Source organism: Schistocerca americana, chromosome 3 (assembly GCF_021461395.2).
Source record: "Schistocerca americana isolate TAMUIC-IGC-003095 chromosome 3, iqSchAmer2.1, whole genome shotgun sequence".
Classification (NCBI taxonomy): domain Eukaryota; kingdom Metazoa; phylum Arthropoda; class Insecta; order Orthoptera; family Acrididae; genus Schistocerca; species Schistocerca americana.
The window spans coordinates 750,054,308-750,076,531 of NC_060121.1; the positions used below are offsets into that span (position 1 = coordinate 750,054,308).

The window sequence follows — 22,224 nt, forward strand, 5'->3', positions numbered from 1 at the left end:
TGCAGACAATATCATCTTGCAACTATTATAGGCACTACTGGATGTTTAGAAACATCACATCGGTCTGAAAAAAGGAATCAAATGAATTCTAAAATTTGTTGCGAGAGCTATAGCTCGCCACATTAGCTAACACGGAAGATCAAGCCATATCCTCAAACAATTTCATGTAAACAAATGGAAGAAAATTCGAAAAACTTAGAGAATCAGAAAACTGCAGACTAAGCGTAGATGAAAGTACAGAAGAACGTTTGATGTGTGCACTAGTTCATTTTCAAAGTCGATGACTGTAGTCCTATAAGTCCATACATCAATACTGAAACGTGAAGACACTACTGGTGCCGGCCGTTATGGCCGAGCGGTTCTAGGCGCTTCAGTTCAGAACCGCGCGACCGCTACGGTCGCAGGTTCGAATCCTGCCTCGGACGTGGATGTGTGTGATATAGATATATATATATATATATATATATACACTGCTGGTCACCGTTTTACAGTTCGTGTAAGTGTAATATTAAAATATCTTAGACTTTTTGTTTTCGTTTATTGACCCATAATCTATGTGACGAAAATTACCGGAGGAATTATCAATAGGTTAAGAGGTACTCTGCGTAATTACTTAATAATTATGGTAAAAAGGACTAAAGCAGAACACTTGCATACATGTGATCTATAAGACACGATCAAAAAGTCTCCTTTTGAGAGCATGGCTCCAGCGTATCTGCAACGCAGCGCGACTCCGATGCATGTAACAGGTGATCAAAAAGTCAGTATAAATTTGAAAACTGAATAAATCATGGAATAATGTAGATAGAGAGGTACAAATTGACACACATGCTTGGAATGACATGAGGTTTTATTAGAACAAAATAAAAATACCAAAGTTCAAAAAATGTCCGACAGATGGCGCTTCATCTGATCAGAATAGCAATAATTAACATAACAAAGTAAGACAAAGCAAAGATGTTCTTTACAGGAAATTCTCAATATGTCCACCATCATTCCTCAACAATAGCTGTAGTCGAGGAATAATGTTGTGAACAGCACTGTAAAGCATGTCCGGAGTTAAGGTGAGGCATTGGCGTCGGATGTTGTCTTTCAGCATCCCTAGAGGTGTCGGTCGATCACGATACACTTGCGACTTCAGGTAACCTCAAAGCCAATAATCGCACAAACTGAGGTCTGGGGACCTGGGAGGCCAAGCATGACGAAAGTGGCGAGTGAGCACACGATCATCACCAAACGACGCGCACAAGAGATCTTTCACGCGTCTAGAAATATGGGGTGGAGCGCCATCCTACATAAACATCGTACGTTCCAGCAGGTGTTTATTAGCCAGGCTTGGGATGATGTGGTTCTGTAACATATCGGCGTACCTCTCACCCGTCACGGTAGCAGTTACAAAACCAGAATCACGAATTTCCTCGAAGAAAAAAGGCCCGATAACGGTAGATGTGGTAAATCCAACCCATACCGTGACTTTCTCGTCGTGCAATGGAGTTTCCACGACAGTTCTAGGATTTTCGGTAGCCCAAACTCTGCAGTTGTGGGTGTTGACCCTCGAAGCATGAAATGAGCTTCGTCGGTCCACAACACGTTACTCAACCAATCGTCATCTTCCGCCATCTTTTGAAACGCCCACACCGCAAATGCCCTCCGCTTCACTAAATCGCCAGGTAACAGTTCATGATGCCGATGGATTTTGTACGGATAGCATCGGAGAGTACGCCTAAGTGCCAACCAAACAGTAGTGTATGGAATGCGGTGCGACGTGCGACTGCACGAGCGCTGGCTTCCCCGTGCACAAACGAACCCGCTGCAGTCTCCATTTCTTCCTGAACTGTCTCAGCAGCATTACAACTTGTGCTCGGTCGGCCACTACGGGGTCCATCGTCTAAACAACCCGTGGCTTCTCGCCACAGCTGCATTTGTCAACGGACCTTTACCCGTTCGAATCCCCTTCCTATGGCGATAGGATCGTAACGCCGAACTAACATGTTCCCCATTCTGATAATACAGCTTCACTAAAAGCGCCTTTTCAGGTAACGTCAACATGCTGCGACTGCTGGCGCATCTGATTCTCTCTCTCATTACAGCTCCTTTTATACATGATTGCCATGCGCAGTCACTGACGTTTTGCTGTCCAGCGCCATCTGTCGGACATTTTGTGAACTTTGTTTTTTTCGGTTCTAATAAAACCCAATGTCATTCCAAGGACGTGTGTCAATTTGTACCTCTCTATCTACATTATTCCGTGATTTATTCAGTTTTCAAATTTGTACTGACTTTTTGATCACCCGGTATATCAGCACCGACGTGTAGGCAAGGGATTAGTGTGGCAGTGGTGAATTTCTGACTTGCGTGCCGTAAATGCGGAAGCGTGAACTATGGTCACGTTGTCCAAGCAGGACCAACGTGCTATTATTCTTTTCTTGGCTCCCGAACGACAAGTGCCGTTAAACATACGTCGGAGAATGAAGAATACGCTGGGACAGCACGTCTGTCGAAAACCGCCGTTGTGAAGTTTTGCGACAGGTGCTGTTGCTTCATAACGCACGTCCCCATAAGGCAAATGTTGCAACGCAGCTACGCCGACTCAAGTGGGTGAAACTCGAACACCCACTCTATAATCCTGACCTATCCCCTCGCAATTATCATAGCTTCGATCCCTTAAACATGGCCTTGAAGGGCCGAAGATTTCTATCGGACGAGAATGTGCAGCAGGCAGTTACGGAATTCCTCTCGCAGCAGGAGACGGTGTTCTACCAAACGGCTATCTTCAACCTGGTGCGTCGGTAGGACGATTGTCTCAATGCTCACGACGATTTTGCCTGATAGGTATAAAGATTCTAGAGTTTAAGGCCTTCGAACCGAAACTTTTTGATCACCCATTATGTGTACAACTTGCAAAGCTTAGGAACTGACCTCGGAGTGTCAAGAAGGCGTCGTATTACTCGGAGAAGTGATTCTTTGTTTATTTCGCCCAGTTCCATTTTCTCTCCTATTCCGGCGCTAACCATCTTGGCAATATTGTAGGGCTGGTCAGCGAAACACGGTATCCCTAGGAGAGGAACACCAAAGTACGCCGCCTCGTTGAAGCTCTGCAGACCTCCCTGTGTGATGAACAGCCGGATGTTACGATGAGCTGAAACAGAAATTTCCTTTCAATTTACAAGCAATTTACAACTTAGTAACGACATCGTCATGTACTACTGAAGTCTGTTCACCACTCGTACCTAGTACGTCCTGCTGCGGTAGCCACTTCGACACCATCACGTTCTCTGGTTTTCCGGGGAGGTCAACCTCCTCGAACTTCCACAGTATTCTTTGCGGAAGTTTAGAGAAAGCGTACAGGAATGCGTCTCTTATCTCTTTAGAGAGGAAAATACTTCTCATGTTCGATCCTAAACTGAAATATATGAAGCCATTGTCCGCTCCGTCTAAGAACTTCTGGATCTCCTGTTTGAAAAGAAAATATTTTTAAGGCATTTACTCACGTTGATAAGAACATACTAAGAGTAACTTAAACAGAAAAAAAGAGTTCTTTGTTGTTATGTATTTAATCTGAAAACTGATCTGATGCAGCTCTCCAAGTTGTTCTACCCAATGCAAGCCTTTGCATCTCAGAATAACTATTACAACCTCCATCCTGATGAATCTCCTTGCTATATTCATCTCTTGGATTCCCTCTACGACTTGTACCGCCACGCTTCTCTCCGACACTAAATTGATGATCACTTGATATCTCAGAATGTGTCCTATCAACGGATCCTTTCTTTTAGTCAATTCGTGTGAGAAATTTCTTGTCTTCAGAGTTCTGTTTAGTATCCCCTCATCAGTTACGCGATCTACCCATTGTGTCTTCAACATTCTTCGGTAGTGCCACAATTCAGAAGCTTCTATGCTCATCTTGTCTAAACTGTTTATCGTCCTTGTTTTACTTCCATGCATGGCTACACTCCATACAAATTCCTTCAGAAAAGACTTGCCAACACTTAAATCTGTATCCTATATTAACAAATTTCCCTTCTTCAGAAACGCTTCTCTTGCCATGGCCTGCCTAATTTTTATATCCTGTCTACGTTGGCCATCAAATAGCCCAAGTATCATATCTTATCTAGTACTTTGTGTCCCGTTTTCTAATTCTCTCAGCATCATCTGGTTTAATTCGACTACATCCTATTAGCCTTATTTTGCTTTTGTTGATGTTCATCTTGTGTCCTCCTTTCAAGACATTGTCCATTCCGTTCAACTCCTCTTCTATGTCCTTTGTTCTAACTGCCGTCTGGTTTCTGTACAAATCGTGAATAGCATTTCGCTCCCTGTATTTTACCCCTGCTACCTTCAGAATATCAAAGAGAGTAATCGAGTCGACACTGTCAAAAGCTTCCTCAAAGAGTACAAACGTGAGCCGTGCGTGGCTCGTGTTCCCGCCATTATGCATTTTAAACCCTGTTTTTAACGTACCTCACTACGTTAAATTCCACCTCACTACGTTAAATTAAATTACTACCGTTACTGAGTTGCTGATTTGCCTCACTCTGACTGGCACTAGCAGCGCTTATCGATATATCCCCTCTGGTAGTATCTATGCTCGACTGCTATTACTTCCCGGTCGTTGTCTGTCGTAAGCGAGTTCGGGCCTGCCAGTCAGTTGGAACGCGTCTGGAGCGCAGAGCGGACCTACCAGTCGGGGAGTTGCAATGCGGCACTAGTGCAGGCGGACTGGAGCAGTGAGGTCTGCGTCGACATGGCTCGCCCGACCATTGCCGCCACGCATCACTAGAGCCGGGCCACGGTCTAGGTGGATCGTCGGTCGGTCGTCCTACCGGACGACGCGTTTTGGCTCGCCGATCGTTCGTGAGTCGGCTGTGTGTGTGTGTGTGTGTGTGTGTGTGTGTGTGTGTGTGTGTGTGTGTGTGTGTGTGTGTGTGTGCGCGTGCGTGCGCGCGCATCGACTCTCGATTTGTCTTCGTGCATGCTTAGTTACTGTTAGGTATCGTTCAGGTCTTCGTGCAAGTGTTTGTCAGGTTGTGTGTGTAGTTGGTGTTATTTTCATTGACGACTATTTTAGATGTTGTCGGCATTCTGAGGGAGTCGGTCGGTTGCTGCGGACCAGGGAAGTTATCTCCGCACGGTGCAGTCGGCTGGGTCCGCTGCCGGTCTCTGCGCAGTGTCGGAGCGTGTGTGGAGCTGTCCGATCGCTACGAGGTTCGTGGTTCACCGATCCAGGAAGTCAAAGTTGAGTAGTCGTTTCAAGTACCCAAGCCAAGTCCATTCACGTTGTGTGGTTCGTTTCGGTGGTTCGCTGTTGGAGTTTTTCCCGTGAGCAACACCGAATGTTTGTATTGCTGAAATTTAGCCGCCATGTGGTGGAATTAACAATATTGGTTGATTACAATTCAAGTGCACCAGCGGAATTTTCTGCCTTGTGGCCGTTAGTGTTCCGGTTACCTGGCCTGGCCACTGACGTAATTTCAGACAGTGTCCTTTCCTCACCTGTTGTCGCTGTCCAGCACGGTGTGTAGTTTGACAGCTTAATACATATACATATTTGATTGTAGATAATCACGCCCATAACATTTTGTATTTGAATTTTCGTGTACCGATTGATGGCAAGGAAGTCGTTTGTCGGTCGGTCCGTGGCTGTCCTTTGGTTGGGTTCCGACGGATCAAGTGTAGTTGGGCTCACCACCTGTATCATCTAAGTGAACGAGGGCAGACCGACCCCCTGGAGGCTTCTGAGTGCTTTTGTCTTTACTGTCTTTCTCAAATGGTTCAAATGGCTCTGAGCACTATGGGACTTAACTGCTGTGGTCATCAGTCCCCTAGAACTTAGAACTACTTAAACCTAACTAACCTAAGGACATCACACACATCCATGCCCGGGGCAGGATTCGAACCTGTGACCGTAGCGGTCACGCGGTTCCGGACTGTAACTAAAATATTCGCAAACTACTTGTTGTTGCTATCCGCCACTGGAGCAAGTTTCCTAGCACTCTGCGCACAATTCGGCCTCCTGTTGCTTTTAAAAAGCTGAAGCACCTCGCTCTGCCGCCCTCACAGCGTTACACCAAAAATTAACGTATATTACCAACTTTCCCTCTGCCAAATAGCAAAGCCAAAGCTCCTTTCTTTTCCCAGTTACCCTTCTGTCTCTCTCCCTTTTTCTACGAGTCAAGCCATTTACTTTTGCCTTGCATTCATTAACTGAGTATTATCACTTCCTCTTTCTCCCCTTTTTCCACCCCTTTCACTAGCGCCTATCGCTGCTGTAACTCATAATTAAAATTTTGTTGTGTTTACTATGAACAAATACAAAGTGTGTGTTTATTTTATCTTTACTGTTGGGATGTTTCATTTTTAAATATAGTATAACATGCGTATCGTAACATGTGCAACGTTAAATATATAGAACGCCTGGTTAGATATAAAGGATGACATAACCAGATGGCCCTAATCTTGTCAGGTTAAATAAAGAAACAAAAAAATAAAAATAACTAAAATAAAATAAAATAAATAGAAGACTTACGCTGTCAACGTGACAATTACTAAGTATGCGTTTACATATCTTGATACAATGCGCCTCTTTTGCTTGCACATATCGTTTGTGAAGATATAGCCATTAGTGATAGGTAATTTTTTCTCTTTTTTCTATCATTTCTTTCGCTTTCTTAGAATAGGTTTTCACATCTTTGATGGTATAGCACAGCTATGCTTGGAAATGACGTTAAAATATAGCTGCAATTTATTTCCTTTTCAGTAATGGCTAAATACACTGTTCAGCCAGAACATTATGACCACCTTCCTAATAGCCTGTACCTCGACCTCTGGACGGATAACAGCGTCAACACTTTGTGGCATGGGAGCAATGAGGCCTTGGTAGAGAAATGGCATCACATCTGCACACACTAGCCATCTAATTCCCGTAAATACTAGGGAGGCCGCCAATAAGCTCTGACGTCACGTTCAACCACATCCCAGATGTGTTCCATCGTATTCAGATCTGACGAGTTTTGGGGCCAGCACATCAATTGTAACTCGCCACTGTGTTCCTCGAACTACACCAACACGCTCCTGACCAAGTGACTTGGCGCATTATCTTGATGAAAAATCCCACTGCCGTCATAAATCATGATCGTCATAAAAGGGCGTATGCTATGGTCTGCAACTAGTGTACGATACTCCTTGGTTATCACGGTGCCTTGCACGAGCTCCACTGGACTCATGGATGCCCTCGTGAATAGCGGAGCCGCGCCAGCTTGTCTGCGTCCCGCAGTATAGCTGGCAAGGAGCTAATCCCTTGGAAGACGATGGATTCGCGGCTTCCCGTCGGCATGATGAAGAAGGTATCGGGATTCATCAGACCATGCGACGCTCTATCACTGCGCAAACGTCCAATGCCGGTGACCACGTGCCCTTTCAATCTCAGTGTCGTGGTGTTGACATTGGCACATGTGTGGATCGTAGGCTGCGGAGGCCCATCGTTAGGAGTGTTCGGTGCACTGTGTTTTCAGACACACTTGTACTGTGCCTAGCATTAAAGTCTAATGTTAGTTCCGCCACGGTTCACCGTTTTTCCTGTTTTACCAGCCTGCCCAGCCGACGGCGTCCGATATCTGTAATGAAGGGTGGCCGCCAAACCCCCGACGTCTGGACGTGGTTTCTCCTTGGTTTCTCCACGTGTCGAAGACACTCACCACAGCTCTCCTGGAACACGCAGTCGTGCAGTTCCCGAAATGCTCGTGCTGAGCCTCCGGACCGTTACAATCTGCTCTCGGTCAAACTCAGATAGATCGCGCGCCTTGCCCAACCTACACGCGGACAGCACGATCACGAATACTACACGCACAGTGCGTTTGCGTGTTTAGCAGTCATTCCCCGCCAGGTGACGCTGCTGTTGCGTGGACGGGTTATATCGGTATTAGGTCGGTGGTCATGCTGTTATGGCTGATCAGCGTATGTTTTCTTATTATTACTTGAATATGGAAAGACTTTAATTTCTTTTGTTGATATTATCTACATATGTAATATTCACTGTAAAGTGAAGAATTTCTATGTAAATTGTAGACATGAATGCACAGAGAGCGATAACGAAAGTAACAATGGAGTAGCGATAGTTAGTGAGAGTGTGTGCGGTAATATGGCGGGACGCGAGTTGTTGATTTGAGATACAAAAACTTGCCGAGACAGCGAATCAGGAAGCTTACCTACTGACGATTGGGATTACCTTCGCATTCAGTAATAAAAACTGAAGTGATCATTATCAACAGAACGCTCGTACGTTTTGGGTATTACTAAACGGACTGTGTCTTAACCGGTACTGACAATGCCTTCGCGAGTACACGTTGTAGTATTGCTATAATGTGAGTGAAACTGTTTTTATATTTAACGCATCGCGAGAGCCAAGGCCCCCTAAAACTAATGTACTTGTCTTCTTAACGAACGTCCGTAACTGTCACAGTGAACCTAATTACGGTTGTGTGTCAGCCGGCCGGAGTGGCAGTGCGGTTCTAGGCGCTACAGTCTGGAACCGAGCGACCGCTACGGTCGCAGGTTCGAATCCTGCCTCGGGCATGGTGGTGGTGGTTAGTGTTTAACGTCCCGTCGACAACGAGGTCATTAGAGACGGAGCGCAAGCTCGGGTTTAGGGAAGGATTGGGAAGGAAATCGGCCGTGCCCTTTCAAAGGAACCATCTCGGCATTCGCCTGAAACGATTTAGGGAAATCACGGAAAACCTAAATCAGGATGGCCGGAGACGGGATTGTCGGGCATGGATGTGTGTGATGTCCTTAGGTTAGTTAGGTTTAATTAGTTCTAAGTTCTAGGCGACTGATGACCTCAGAAGTTAAGTCGCATAGTGCTCAGAGCCATCTGAACCAATTAGCCAAGTTGTGTGTCAGGTGTAGGAACGGTTTTACTGTCTGTGAATTCGCGATCGCGATAGTCATTTGCAAACGTGACGAGCAATTTTATCGCGGCAGAAAATTTTCATGAGCGGTGTATAAAGCAATGAAACAAGAATTTGGTGCGTATAACGAGTAAGAGATGTGTATATGCTAAAACTGTGGATTATCACCAACAATTATGTATATTTAGAAAGAGGCCTGTTAAACGCCACTTTGGATGACTTGGTGACGTAACGGAGAAAAGACATAACCAGCATACTTTGCCGTGGAAATATGATAAACGGAGTTGCTGTAATAACCTCATATGAAACATCGCAAACCATCGCCGTCTTCTCAACTCACCGCAGCGCCTCTCCAATAAATAACAGACAAGCTGCTTTGCTTTCAAACACAAGACATGCTGTCAATGTGACAACTGTAGCAGTTCAAATTTTAAATTGTACGTTTCATTACAAAATTATTTCCATTCTTTCCCTTTCTTTCTCTTTTGTACGTGGATAAAATTGCTGGTAGTGAACTATTAACTTTCAGCATAGTTTTGTTGACCCACCATTAGTCCAAAAAAATGTTCAAATGTGTGTGAAAATCTTATGGGATTTAACTGCTAAGGTCATCAGTCCCTAAGCTTACACACTAATTAACCTAATTTATCCTAAGGACGAACACACACACACACACACACACACACACACACATGCCCGAGGGAGGACTCGAACCTCCGCCGGGACCAGCCGCACAGTCCATGACTGCAGCGCCCTAGACCGCTCCGCTAACCCCGCGCGGCCACCATTAGCCATAATTATTTTTCTTTTAAATTAATGCTGCTGCCGTTACATGTATTTTGTACGTCTTTTGAGGCGACGTGTTACAAATGCGTGTGCAATGTTATTTTCAAAGTGAGCTCCTCTTAATTGGATACGTTTTGAGAAAAGCCTTTTGAAGCAGTCAACAGGTTTCGTCGGAGTGTGGCGTCGCAACTAGTGCGCGATCGCCCATTTGTCTACTAAAAGCTTTACTTCAGAATGTATGCGGGCTGCAATGTAAGCCGGTAGAGTATTATACGGTCAGTAACAGACGAGTTGTGTCCTGCAGACTGACGTCACGACCATTTGTTGCAGCTGCGCATGTGAAAGCCGTGGAGTAGCGCTGGCAGGCCACTTACATTATACGAAACCAAAAATATTAATAACTAATAAAGGAATAACCTGAGGAACGTCATATTTGATGTACATCCTTCTGTTGTGAAAACAAACAATATGCCAAAGTCTGAGATAAAAAATAGTTGTATTTTGGAAGTTAGTAAAATTCAAAAAAAAAAAGTAATTTTCCGACAGTCAAGAATTTAAATAAATACAGTGATGTAATAGTTCACCTTCAGTGACTATGTACGATGATCTGATAACACTTTCAGTGTTCATATATAAATTTGGAAAGTTTTTAGTTTCAGAAAACCTCTGTGACTTTTCTATAATAATAATTTCAAGATTTTTATGTAAATATGTGTATTGTGTGTTAGGGTGCATGTGAATGAGAATGCGTGCGTGAGAGTATGTGGGACGTTCGGCATTATTAAAAATCATTCATGTAATTCTCTACAGGAACTGGCAAGTGTTCCAACTCTGTAACGTGGGAACGAATCCACTAGTGGTTCCTCTACTAGTGAATGTCGGATGTCCAAGTATGTATGCTTATGTATAAAACAGCCAGAACATTCGCGACTACATAATAAATTTCCAGATATAGAGTACAGCTTATAGTTCATTTTGTTTTGTTTATTTAATTAGAGAGTTTTGTGTTACTTAATTTGATGACGTCAATGAGCCTAGAGAAGTGGTTGATGCTTGCTAGATTTTGGCGCGGGCCGCGTCCTAGAAGTGAGTTCTCATTGGTCTTAAGTGCTGACAGCCAATGAGAAGCGAGACGGTTGGCCGCCTAGCGAGGAGATATAGTTTTGAGTGTGGGAGAGCGAGAGGAGAGTCGCGAGCTAGCTTTGATTGGAGGCGGTTATGCTGGATGTGACTTTTCGCATTATGTGTAAGATGAAGTCCTGGGATGACTTCTGCGTTATCGTCCAGTGTTAATGGTATCTGGTAGTGACCAGAAACTGTTTATGAAAACTTTAGAGTGTTGTGATAATTCGTTCCGACGAAAATCGCGAGTGAACTTTGAATTATATAGCGTGGCGGTACTGAGTATATTCTTACCGAGTATTTTATGGCGAGCATAAACTTTTATTAAAGACAACCACTGAATATCGTGTGCAGAAGTAATTGGCCGATCATTGATTGTGTTACAAGTAACTGGTTTCGGAATTTGGGAAGGTAAAAGTTCTGGCTGTTTTAGGTATGGTGATAACTGTGAGCAGAAACTTTAGTAATTTTCGTAAATGTGGGCTGATGATCTTGCTTAACGGCAATAAAGATCTCTTGAAGGTTTAAATTTGAACTTCATGTTTAAAGTACGAGTGACATCCCCTTTCCGAATCATTTCTTTGAAGTACATAGAAAATTTTCAGCAAATTTTACTTATAGCGGCCTCCGGCCTGTAGCTATGAGGTTACAGTTTCCGCAACACTGCTTTTCTGTGATCTCGTAAGTAGCTGAAGTCAGGAGGTTACGTGCGAAGATCTACCGCTGTAAAGAGGTAGGTGAACAAAAAATTATAAAAGAAATTGCATTGCAGCAGCAACGTATAATCCGTCGCAATTGGTGCAAAGCAAGCAGGCACATAAAAAAAAAAAAAATCCGTCGCAGGAGCATAAGGCTAAAATCCTTCGATGCTGATATCTAATTGTACCTAAAAGAAGATGTTTTAATTACTGTTAATTAATTAAAACATACATAACTTATGTAATATTTTACCTTTACGAAATCTAGTACCAGTTTCGTAATACCGTTATCAAATGGGATAGCTTGATATACATCGCGTTAACGTTCTGCTTGATTTTTATTTTGGTACTTGCCTACTGTTTTCTGTTTTTATACATCATTAGCTCTTCTAGCCTGCTTTTCGTCCCGGTTCAATCAATATATTATAAAAACGATTTACATACGAACAGAACAGGTAGTTTGTGAGGGATTCCCAACGTCATTTTAATGCCCCGAATTATCTGTGAAATTGGCCGTCAACATTGCTTAAAATTATATTAAACTTAACTTTACTCATAAAACACATCGTAATCCTGACGTAGGGCTTGCCTGGAATGACGCCACAAACCATTAGAACAAAAGAAATAGTAGTTGTTCTGGGGAGAGTCTTGACATGATATCGAAGAGTATGGCAAGTAGACGCTTTCATAGACGTGTCTGTTTCCATGACGACCCTGTGCTGCTTTTGGCCAGAATGACCGTGGCAACACTAACGCAGCGAAATATTTCAGTGTGTTGTACTAGTGTTATATTTTTATACTGAACAATAACAGGCAAATCTTACTCGACGTTTTTGCTTGATGTATATGAAGCAAATATCACTTCAGTCATAAAATGGGCCTTTGGACCTGCAACCCTGGATAAAGATTTCGACAGGAGTTGTAGATTTGGGATTCTACATTATTAGTGGAGGCTCATATTAAAGGTATTCCAAATAAACTGCAGGTGGATCTCGAGCGCAGCGCATTTTTGTGAGACTCATAGGTGTCTGTGCAACAGCGAGAGCATAGCAGGACAAGACAGTAACGCGCCTGCTTCCGCCTGCGCCACGCAATATTCGAGAAGCAGCTTACTGCACGCCTGCCACGTATTTTGGATTGAAAACGGTGGAGCAGTTTATTGAAGCAGTTCGACCGTTCATGGTTTTGTATGACGAACCTCGTGGAAGTGACACCGATCCAAATGGAAGAAAGTTAGTGAACCATATAGATCTCTGACATCAAAGCGAATTAACCGCCAGACACCGTCAGGTGGCTTGCGGAGTATGGATGTAGATGTAGATGTAGAACTTTCTCTTGCTCAGGTGTTCACTTTTCCTTTCTGATTCCATATTTGAAGTGTTGCACAGGCTGTTCGAAAAGTTGGGCACTTGAGCCTCAAGAAGCGAAATAAAGTGTGAAATTGTATCTTGGCACACAACTCTGTTCGCCGTAGTTTCAAAGTAAACTGGGCTCACCATTCAACAACGGAAAACGTCACTCCACCCTCCAATTTTCTGACAGTGCAAGCTGTTTTCGTGAAACAGATGTGCATTTTCAGTTGACAGTATTCTTGTGTTTTGAATATTCATGTATCAACCAAGTTGAAACCACGCCTTGTCAGTGAAGAAAACACGGTCCCGTTCTGAGAGTCCATGGATGTCAACAAGTAGTTCTGCTCACATCTCAACAGATGTGGACTACACCACTGAACGCTATTTCGATAATTGAGGTATAGTGTACACTGTACAATACTGTCATCCGACAGTTTTTTTTTAACATCTGGCGTAGAAGTGTCGCCAGCTGCCAGTTGGAAAGCGTAAACATTTCAAAGCCGTTACTGCGTCAGGAAGAAGACAGCCACCTTGATACTCTTCAGGGAAACAGTGAGCAACTCATCAGAAACTGGTTACAGCAACGCAAATTGAACCGCCTTCATTACTTCCGCAACATTACACAGGGGACACTAGGTAGGACACAGCAACGTCTAGCAGGAGTTTGATTATGCTGTGAGGACACAGTAAAAAATTCATTAAGCAAATGCAGAGGAAATGAAGACCGCTGAAGACTAAGGAAGTGCAGAAACAATTCTGTCATTGCGAATGATGTCGCAGAGCACAGCCTCTCCTCGACTACATAAATACTCCACACCCGTTAGTTTTTGGCATTCAGTAAGTAGGATCGACCACGTTCACGCCAGTCACACTCTGTTCTCTGGCTGTGGTATGGTAACGTCTTGCGTGTGAGACGGATCCAGTAAAGGTCTTGCATTTGCTGCCCCACGAGGCGATCAGCGATCCGAAGTCACGACTGATGGAAATGAAAATGAGCGTTTGGCGTCCTTGGTCGGGAGGCCCCTTGCGGGGCAGGTCCGACCGCCTTGGTGCAGGTCTTGCTACATTCGACGCCAAACTGGGCGAACTGCGCTCCAGATGGGGATGAAATTATGACGAAGATGTTCTGCGACCGCGTAGGCTGCAGGTTCCTCGACTTGCGTCATAGGGTGGTGGGGTTTCGGGTTTCGCTGGATAGGTCAGGACTCCACTACACACAGCAGGCGGCTACATGGGTATTAGGGATTGTGTGGCGTGGAATGGGCGGTTTTTTAGGTTAGACAGTCTTGGGAAAGTTACCACAGTCTCGGGAAAGTTACCACTACCTCCATGGTCGTCGTCATGGCTAAAACTGGCTGTCGTAAACTATTTTTTTTTTCCTTTATTGTATTTCAATTCCCCATCGAGGCGGGCTGGCAGCAGCATACGCGCTGCTCTTCAGCCGAAAGACATATAACAAACAATAGAAGACATTTAAAATATACAAAGGAGAAAACATGGTGAACGTAGATATAAAAAAGTGGGAACATCATGGAAGACAATAGACAAAAGAAAGGGGTGACTGTAAATGGAGATAAAAACCGTAAAAAAGTAGCGCTCACAAAAAACCACACACTGGGACAATTAAAAGAACACAAGGCACAGTATGACCGGAGCATAAAAGTATCGACGGATGGTGTAGCACATAACAAACACTGACAGTAACACAGTAAGTACAAGGCCAGCACACAATTTAAATCACGCCTCTCGACGCACAGGAGAAACAGCACTAAACATAACACTGACGTGCCACACTGACGGTGATGAAAACGGATTATCTGCCAGGCGCAAGGAGATGAGGGTGGGAGGGGAAGAGAGGGGGGTAATGTCGTAAAGTATTTTTTTTTTCCTTTATTGAATTTCAATTCCCCCCCCCGAAGGGGGCGGGCTGGCAGCAGCTTAGTACGTTGCTCTACAGCCTACAGACTTTTTTAAAAACGGAAGAAGAAAAGATACAAGAAAAACAGGCGATAAAACGGGGACTTAAAGTGTAAAATGGCGGAAAATTGTGGAAAGTTAAAACAGAAAGCAAAGGGGTTGGCAATGTTAATAAAATACACAGTAATCAGACAAGTAACATAGTAGACACACAAAAAAACATGGCGACAGTCTGGTTTCTGTTCGCAAGAGAGAGAAAATCACACCCAGCGACAGTATGATGGCCGTTCGCAACACTTCCCAAAAGACACACAACACGGAACACTCACCGTAAAACACTGCACGAAAATGTTGGCACAAAGATGACACTCCCTAGCCAAGGGCAGATGGGGGGGGGGGGGGGGGTCGTAAACTAGCGAGGCTCCCACTTTTATATGCAAAGGACGGCTTATGATTGACTGGAATACGTCATAGCAACAGCGATATGGCGCGTAGTGAAGTGGTGCCCTCTACTTCCATACATGTAGTTTCTATCCCGCATTGCTTGCGGCGCCATCCCTTGGATCAGGAGGTAAAGTGCGGAAGTTTTCTTCTGCGATTTTTCTTTATCCAGTGCACTCTTCCAGGTGTTGCTAAGTGCATAGCCGTTGTCTCTGTTAAAGTCATTTTCACCAAGTCTAATTTCGACTGCTTCCCGGATCACAGAGTCCCAGTAATTCGATGCGTGGGCTATTACTCTCGTTTCTTCAAATAAAATCTTAATCTTGTTAAGTTCAGCCATCGCTGATTTTTCCATCTAGAGGGTTGGATCCCCTCCTTCGAAAGCGTCAGATTGCAAAGCCTGGGCTACTCTCAGGGTGGAATCTCCGTCTTCGAAGATTGTGTGTGTTTGTTTGTCTGTCTGTCTGTCTGTCTGCCTGCCCGCTGCTGTCGCTGTTCGTTCGTCCGTCCGTCCGCCTGCTGGCTGTCCATCGCCGTCGTCGTAACCGCCGCCGCCGCCGCCGCCTGCTGTTCGTCCGTCTCTTCGCCGCCGACGCCGACGCCGACGCCGCCTGCTGTTCGTCCGTCTGTTCGCCGCTGCCCATCGCCGACGGCGACGCCGACGCCGCCTGCTGCACGTCCGACGCCGTCCCGTTCGTCTGCAATGAGTACTCCCACCTCCACCGTCATCTACACCTCCCCCTCCCCCTCACCCACAGTCACTTCCTGGAGTACCGCCTCTGGCCTCCCTCCTTCCACCTCCCCTTCCCTTCCCCCACTTACCCACCCCCCTATCTCCTCCCCTGCTGTATACCCACACCTCTACACCCTTCCTCCAGCCTCCACACCCTCAACAGCTCCCACTACTACCCCCGCCCTCACGTACGCCTCTGTTGCCGCCTCTGCTGCCGCCCCTCAGGTGGTTGGCTTCCCCTCTCTCACCGACCCCGTCGCTTCGTCTTCTGCATCTCCCGCACGCATCACGTCGCGCCGAGCCACCATTGCCACCACTGAACCAGCTGCTTCTCCCGGTGCCTCCACTACGCCACAGGGATCTGCCACCCGCCACCTCCCTCTCCTCCCCGTCCCTCTCCCCTCCTCCCAGCCTCCAGTCTCCAAAAAACCCCAAAAGCGCGTCCTTACCGACTCTGCTCCCGCCACTTCCCACAAAAAATCAACACCACCTCCCCCTCCCCCTGCCGTCACCATGGACACCACCCCTCCTCCTGCCACCCCTACCTTGGCCCCCACCCTCCACACCTTTGTCCTGTCAACTCCCGATCCTAAGTTCCTCGACGCTCGTACCCTCACCAAGGAAATACGAAGGTACTTACCTGGTGCTCCCATCTCCCAACTCATTCCCCGCAGGGACTAGGTCCTTATCAAGTCCCCGTCCCCATCCTTTCACACAGACCTCCTGTGAAAACTCCCACGAGTTATGTTTGGCCCCCACACCTCTCTGACACCCTTCCTTTCCGCTTCCACTCCTCGTCAGCCCCAGCCTCCCCGTCGCCCCCCCACCTACGCCGCTGTGATCATCAAGCTCAGCCCGGTGATCACAGAGGATGAAGTGTTGGTAGAACTGAATTCCCACCTGGACTTGGAAATCCGCTCTGCCCGCCGTATCCACAATGCCTCTGGTCCCACCTACCTCATGCGGGTATTCTCAGAGTCCGCCCCGTCCATAGACCATCTCCTCACCCAGGGTGCCCTGATATACCACCGTCGCCACCCTGTTGAATCCTCCAAATCCCCTCCCCAACCCTACCGTTGCCAGCGGTGCCTGATGTACAATGACCACCTGACTCCCAACTGCAAAAACCCCCCCACCTGTCCCCATTGCAAGGCCTTCCACTTTCTCAAGAACTGCCCCAACCTCGCTGCTCCTCCTTCCTGTAATACCTGCAATGGCCCCCATCCCACATACTCCCACAAGTGTAAAGCTAAACCCCCTCCAGCCACCCCTGAACTTACAGTCCCAGTTCGTCCCGTCGATCCTCCTGTCCATCCTAACAATTCCCTCCGTCCACCCCCCACGGCCGAGGACATCATCCGGTTCATTACCGTTGTACTCCAAAACATTCACCCTTTTCAGCGCCCGCACACCTTCCAACAAATATCCCTTGCTGCTCGCTCTGTTTTCCACCTGAACACCTTCGCCACTTACTCCCACAACCAAGCCCACTTCACCTTCACCCGCCTCGACACCCTAGTTTAAGTCTCTTCCCTTCCCTCTCTTCCCCCCCTCCTTCCCGTCATGGCGCAGCACGAGTCTCGCATCCTCTTCCAGAACATTCGCTCCTTCCGCTCCAACAAATACCTCCTCATGCACACCCTCTCTCACCACCAGGTCGACACCTTCCTCTTGAACGAAACCTTTCTCCAGCCCCGCCATTCTATCCGCACCTCCCCCTATATCCTCCACCGCACTGATGCTCCTGGTCCTCGTGCGCAGGGTGGAGTCGCGATTGGCCACCTTAAGCACATCCCCGTCCGGCCACAACCTCTCCTCAATGACCCCACTGAACACCTTATCCTTAGCGTCTTCTTCCCCTCCCTCACCATTACCTGTGCCACCATCTATGTCCGCTCCACTGCTCCTCTTCCTTATGCCTTCATCTCACACATTGACCACACCTTCTCCACCTATGTGATTGCCGCCGACCTCAACATCCATAGCCGCACTCCTGCTGCCCTTCGGCGGTGGCATCAGTTCCTCTCCACAATCCAGGGTGACCTTGTTTCCATTCCCCAGCACACCCGACCCGAAAGTAACACCACCCCCGATGTTGTCATTGCCTCTGCCAACCTCCTTGGGCGTATCACTGTCGCCGTCCTTGACCCCACAGGTAGCGATCACCTCCCTGTCCTTCTCACCATAACGTCTGCAAACCGCCCCCCTCCGGCTCCACAACCTGCACCCCCTCCCAAGGTCGTCCATGACTATCGCCGTGCCAACTGGGATGCCTACCGAGACTCCATCTCCACCCAGGTCGAAAGCCACCCTCTTACCTATCGCCATCCTGACGACCTCATCCGCGCCTCGTCCTTCCTTCAGACGGTAATTACTGACGCCGTGGAGGCCCATGTTCCTACTAAAACCATCCACCCACACCGTCCCACTCTCCCTCCGCGGGCTGTCCTCCTCCTCCGTGAATCCCACCGCCTCTATCGCTCCTTCCTCCGCACTCGTGACAGGGATACACTCCAACGCCACCAGAAAAAACAGCGACACGTACGGAACCTTATTACAGCAACGAAACGCCGGGACTGGCGCCAGACCTGCACACGACTCAATGCCACCCTCCCTATCAACTCCTCCAAGTACTGGTCCGCCTTCCATCGTCTTACTGGTTCCCTTTCCGCTCCCCACTACCCCCTTCTCCATAACGATCGCCCCCTTCCAGACAACCTCAGTAAGGCCAACCACTTCGCTTCCCACCTTTCTGAGGTCTTCTCCATCCCCGATGATCCCCACTTTGATTATTCTCTTTTCCCCACCGTCATGGAACGTGCTGATACCTCAGTCGCTCCACTTGCTCCTAGTCTCCAGTACTTGGGGCAGCAGTTGCCCCCCTCCGACGTCAACACTCCCATCACAGCACAAGAAATTAAACTTCTCCTCCAGTCCAAACGCAACACGGCCCCTGGTCACGACTGTGTCACCTACCGTCACCTTCGAGAAAGCCCCTATTCCTTCCTAACTGTCCTCGCCCATCTCTATAATGTCATCCTCTCTACTGGCTTCTACCCTGACCTGTGGAAGACCTCCCGCATCCTCCTATTCCTCAAACCCAACAAACCCCCTTCTGCCGCCTCTTCCTATCGTCCCATCTGCCTCACCTTCGTCTTCAGTAAGGTCTTTGAATCCATCCTCTCCCACCGTATCCATCGGCATCTTGCTCAACACCACCTCCTCCCCCTTACCCAGTGTGGCTTCCGACCCTCCTTCTCTGCTGACGACCAACTCCTCAACCTTGTTCACCTTCTGTCCCTCCAGCTCAACCCCCGTCGCTCCGCCATTTTTGTTTCCCTTGACCTCCAAAATGCCTATGACCGTGTATGGCATCCCGGTCTCCTCTTTAAACTCCAAACCTACGCCCTGCCTATCAATTTTGTCCGTCTGGTCGCTTCCTTCCTCTCGCACCGTCCTTCCTATGTCACCCTCCACAACACCAGCTCCCGTATCTTTTATCCCACGGCTGGCGTCCCCCAGGGTTCTGTCCTCTCCCCTCTCCTTTATCTCTTGTATACAGCTGATATGCCCAAGCCACCCCCACCAGTCCACCTTCTCCAATATGCTGATGACACCGCCTTCCTGGCTCTCTATCCTACCCTTCAACGGTCTCAATGTACCCTCCAAATCCACCTTAACCAGTTCACCACTTGGTGTAACCAGTGGCTCCTCCGTCTCAACCCCTCCAAAACCCAGGCAATCATCATAGGCCGCACCACTCGCTCCTTTCGCCTTCACGATTTCTACCTCACCCTTTATGGTCGTCCTATCCAACTCACCCCCACCCTGAAATACCTTGGCCTCACCCTTGACCGACACCTCACCTGGACCCCTCATCTCCTGACCATCCAGCAGAAAGCCCATTCCCGCCTCCGCCTGCTGAAACTCCTGTCCGGCCGGACATGGGGATTGCATCCTTCTACCATCCTCCACACCTACAAATCCCTCATCCGTCCTATCCTCTGTTATGCCAGCGTCGCCTGGATCTCCGCCCCCACCCGCTTTTACAAGGCTCTCCAAATCCTTGAACGCCATGCGCTCCGCCTTGCCTTCCGTATCCGCCTTCCTTCCCCCACACGGCTCCTGTATGAACTGATCCCCTTCCCCCACCTCCTCTTGTTCCTCCAACATCTCCGCATCCTTTACATTGTTCGCAGGGTTGATCCCCCCCACCCTCTGGTTTCCTCCTTCCTCTCCACCCCCAGCCCGTTGCCGCGCCTCTATCGCTGTATCCCTCCCTCTCTCCACCCCCACACCCTCCATCTCCTTCATCAGGGCAATTTCCTACGCCTCCCCCTCCCGGATGACGAACTTCGCCGTGACATATACCCTTCCTTCCAACTATAACCCGGCCTTGTTCCCCCCCCCCCCTCCCCAGGGCCCCCTTCTCCTCTTTCCTCCTTCTCCCAGAGCGGATTTTCCTCCATCCCCCCCTCCCCTGAGACCCTGCACCCCATACTTGCCTCTCTCCTTCCCACATCCCTCCCTACCTGGCCCTCTTCCGCGCGCCCCCCATTCCCCTCCCCCATCTCTTCCCCTCCCTCCCTTCTTCAGGTCTCCCTCATCTCCTTGAACCTGGCAGATCCTCTGTATTGATCATCATCAGTGTGCCACGTCAGTGTTGTGTTTAGTGCTGTTTCTCGTGTGCGTCAAGAGGTGTGATTTTAATTGTGTACTGCCTTGAGGTTCGCCGTCAGTGTTACGTTGTGTGCTATGCCATCCGTCAACACCTTTATGCTCCAGTCATACTGTGCCTTGTGTTCTTTTAATCGTCGCAGTGTGTGGCTTTTTGTGTGTGCTACTTTTAAACAGTTTTTTTATCTCCATTTTACAGTCACCCCGTTTTTTGTATATTGCCTTCCATGATGTTCTCCCTTTTTCATATCTATGTTCGCCTTCTTCTCTCCTTTGCTGTTTTTAAATGTCTTCTATTGTTTTGTTCTATGTCTTTCGACTGAAGAGCAGCGCATATGCTGCTGCCAGCCCGCCCTGATGGGGAATTGAAATACAATAAAGAAAAAAAATGATTTTTCCAAATACCTGTATCTCAGGTGACGCTGGTGCTCGATGCAGCGGTCGGCAACGGTTCTTGCCGCATGCGCAAGAAATACTATAAATTCCCGGCACCCTCAAGCCGAGACTATCTTTTACTGGTCTCAACATTTCCTTAATTTTTCTAGGTGGACGGAAAACTGGTTTTATTCCTAGCCCCTTAAGGACTCCACCTATCTTGCTTGTTGTAGCACCGCAAAATGGAAGCCGCGCTATGTGTTGGTCCTCTTCTTGTTTATGGACGGCATCGTGTCTTGCTTTCTTGGACGTTACTGATTTAATTTCACCAGCAGAATAACCATTCCTCTTGAAAACAGTCGTCAAATTGGTTAATCTCGAGACCAAAAAAATGGTTCAAATGGCTCTGAGCACTATGGGACTTAACAGCTGTGGTCATCAGTCCCCTAGAACTTAGAACTACTTAAACCTAACTAACCTAAGGACATCACAGACATCCATGCCCGAGGCAGTATTCGAACCTGCGGCCGTAGCAGTCGCACGGTTCCGGACTGCGCGCCTAGAACCGCGAGACCACCGCGGCCGGCAATCTCGAGACCGAGGTGGTCCTTGTCGGAAATAGTCCTGGCTCTGTGTACTAAAGTATTCAGCATATCTCTCTTCTGAGACGGATGATGGAAGCTATGGCTATGCAAATATAAGTCTGTATGCGTTGGCTTCCTGTACACAGAATGGCCCAGTCGTCCATCAGGTTTTCGCTCCACCACCACATCTAAAAAAGGTAACATCCCATCCTTCTCTACCTCCAATGTAAATTTTATGTTTGGATGTACACCATTCAAATGTTCGACGAACTGCTGCAAAGTGTCACTGCCATGTGGCCAGATTAAAAAAATATCGGCGACGTATCTGTAGAAGCATGATGGGCGGAGGGAGGTAAGCATGCTCAACGCTCGTTCTTCAAAATCCTCCTTGAAAAAATTCGCTGTTGCTGGTGATAGTGGCGAACCCATGGCTGTTCCATCCGTCATTTCATAATAATTTCCACTATATAAAAAGTAAGTGGTCGTCAAGGTATGCCGGGACAACTTCAAAATTTCCGAGAAGAAATGAGCAGCCAACAGTTGTAATGTGTCATCCACAGGTACTTTGGTGAACAGAGAAACCACGTCGAGGCTAACCATGATATCATTTGGGCGTATCTTCATCTGTTTTAT

General features: G+C 47.4%; 1 protein-coding gene across 1 annotated transcript in view; it reads right to left on the reverse strand.

Annotated features, from left to right (window-relative positions):
* The window catches only part of LOC124607179 (UDP-glucosyltransferase 2-like), a 125,556-nt gene that overhangs the window by 9,986 nt on the left and 93,346 nt on the right, over positions 1 to 22,224 (reverse strand). The window contains exons 4-5 of the mRNA XM_047139396.1: positions 3,231 to 3,453; positions 2,920 to 3,139 (exon numbers count right to left, since the gene is read on the reverse strand). Of these exons, the coding sequence (XP_046995352.1) occupies positions 2,920 to 3,139; positions 3,231 to 3,453 (443 nt within the window). The remainder of the gene's footprint in view (positions 1 to 2,919; positions 3,140 to 3,230; positions 3,454 to 22,224) is intronic.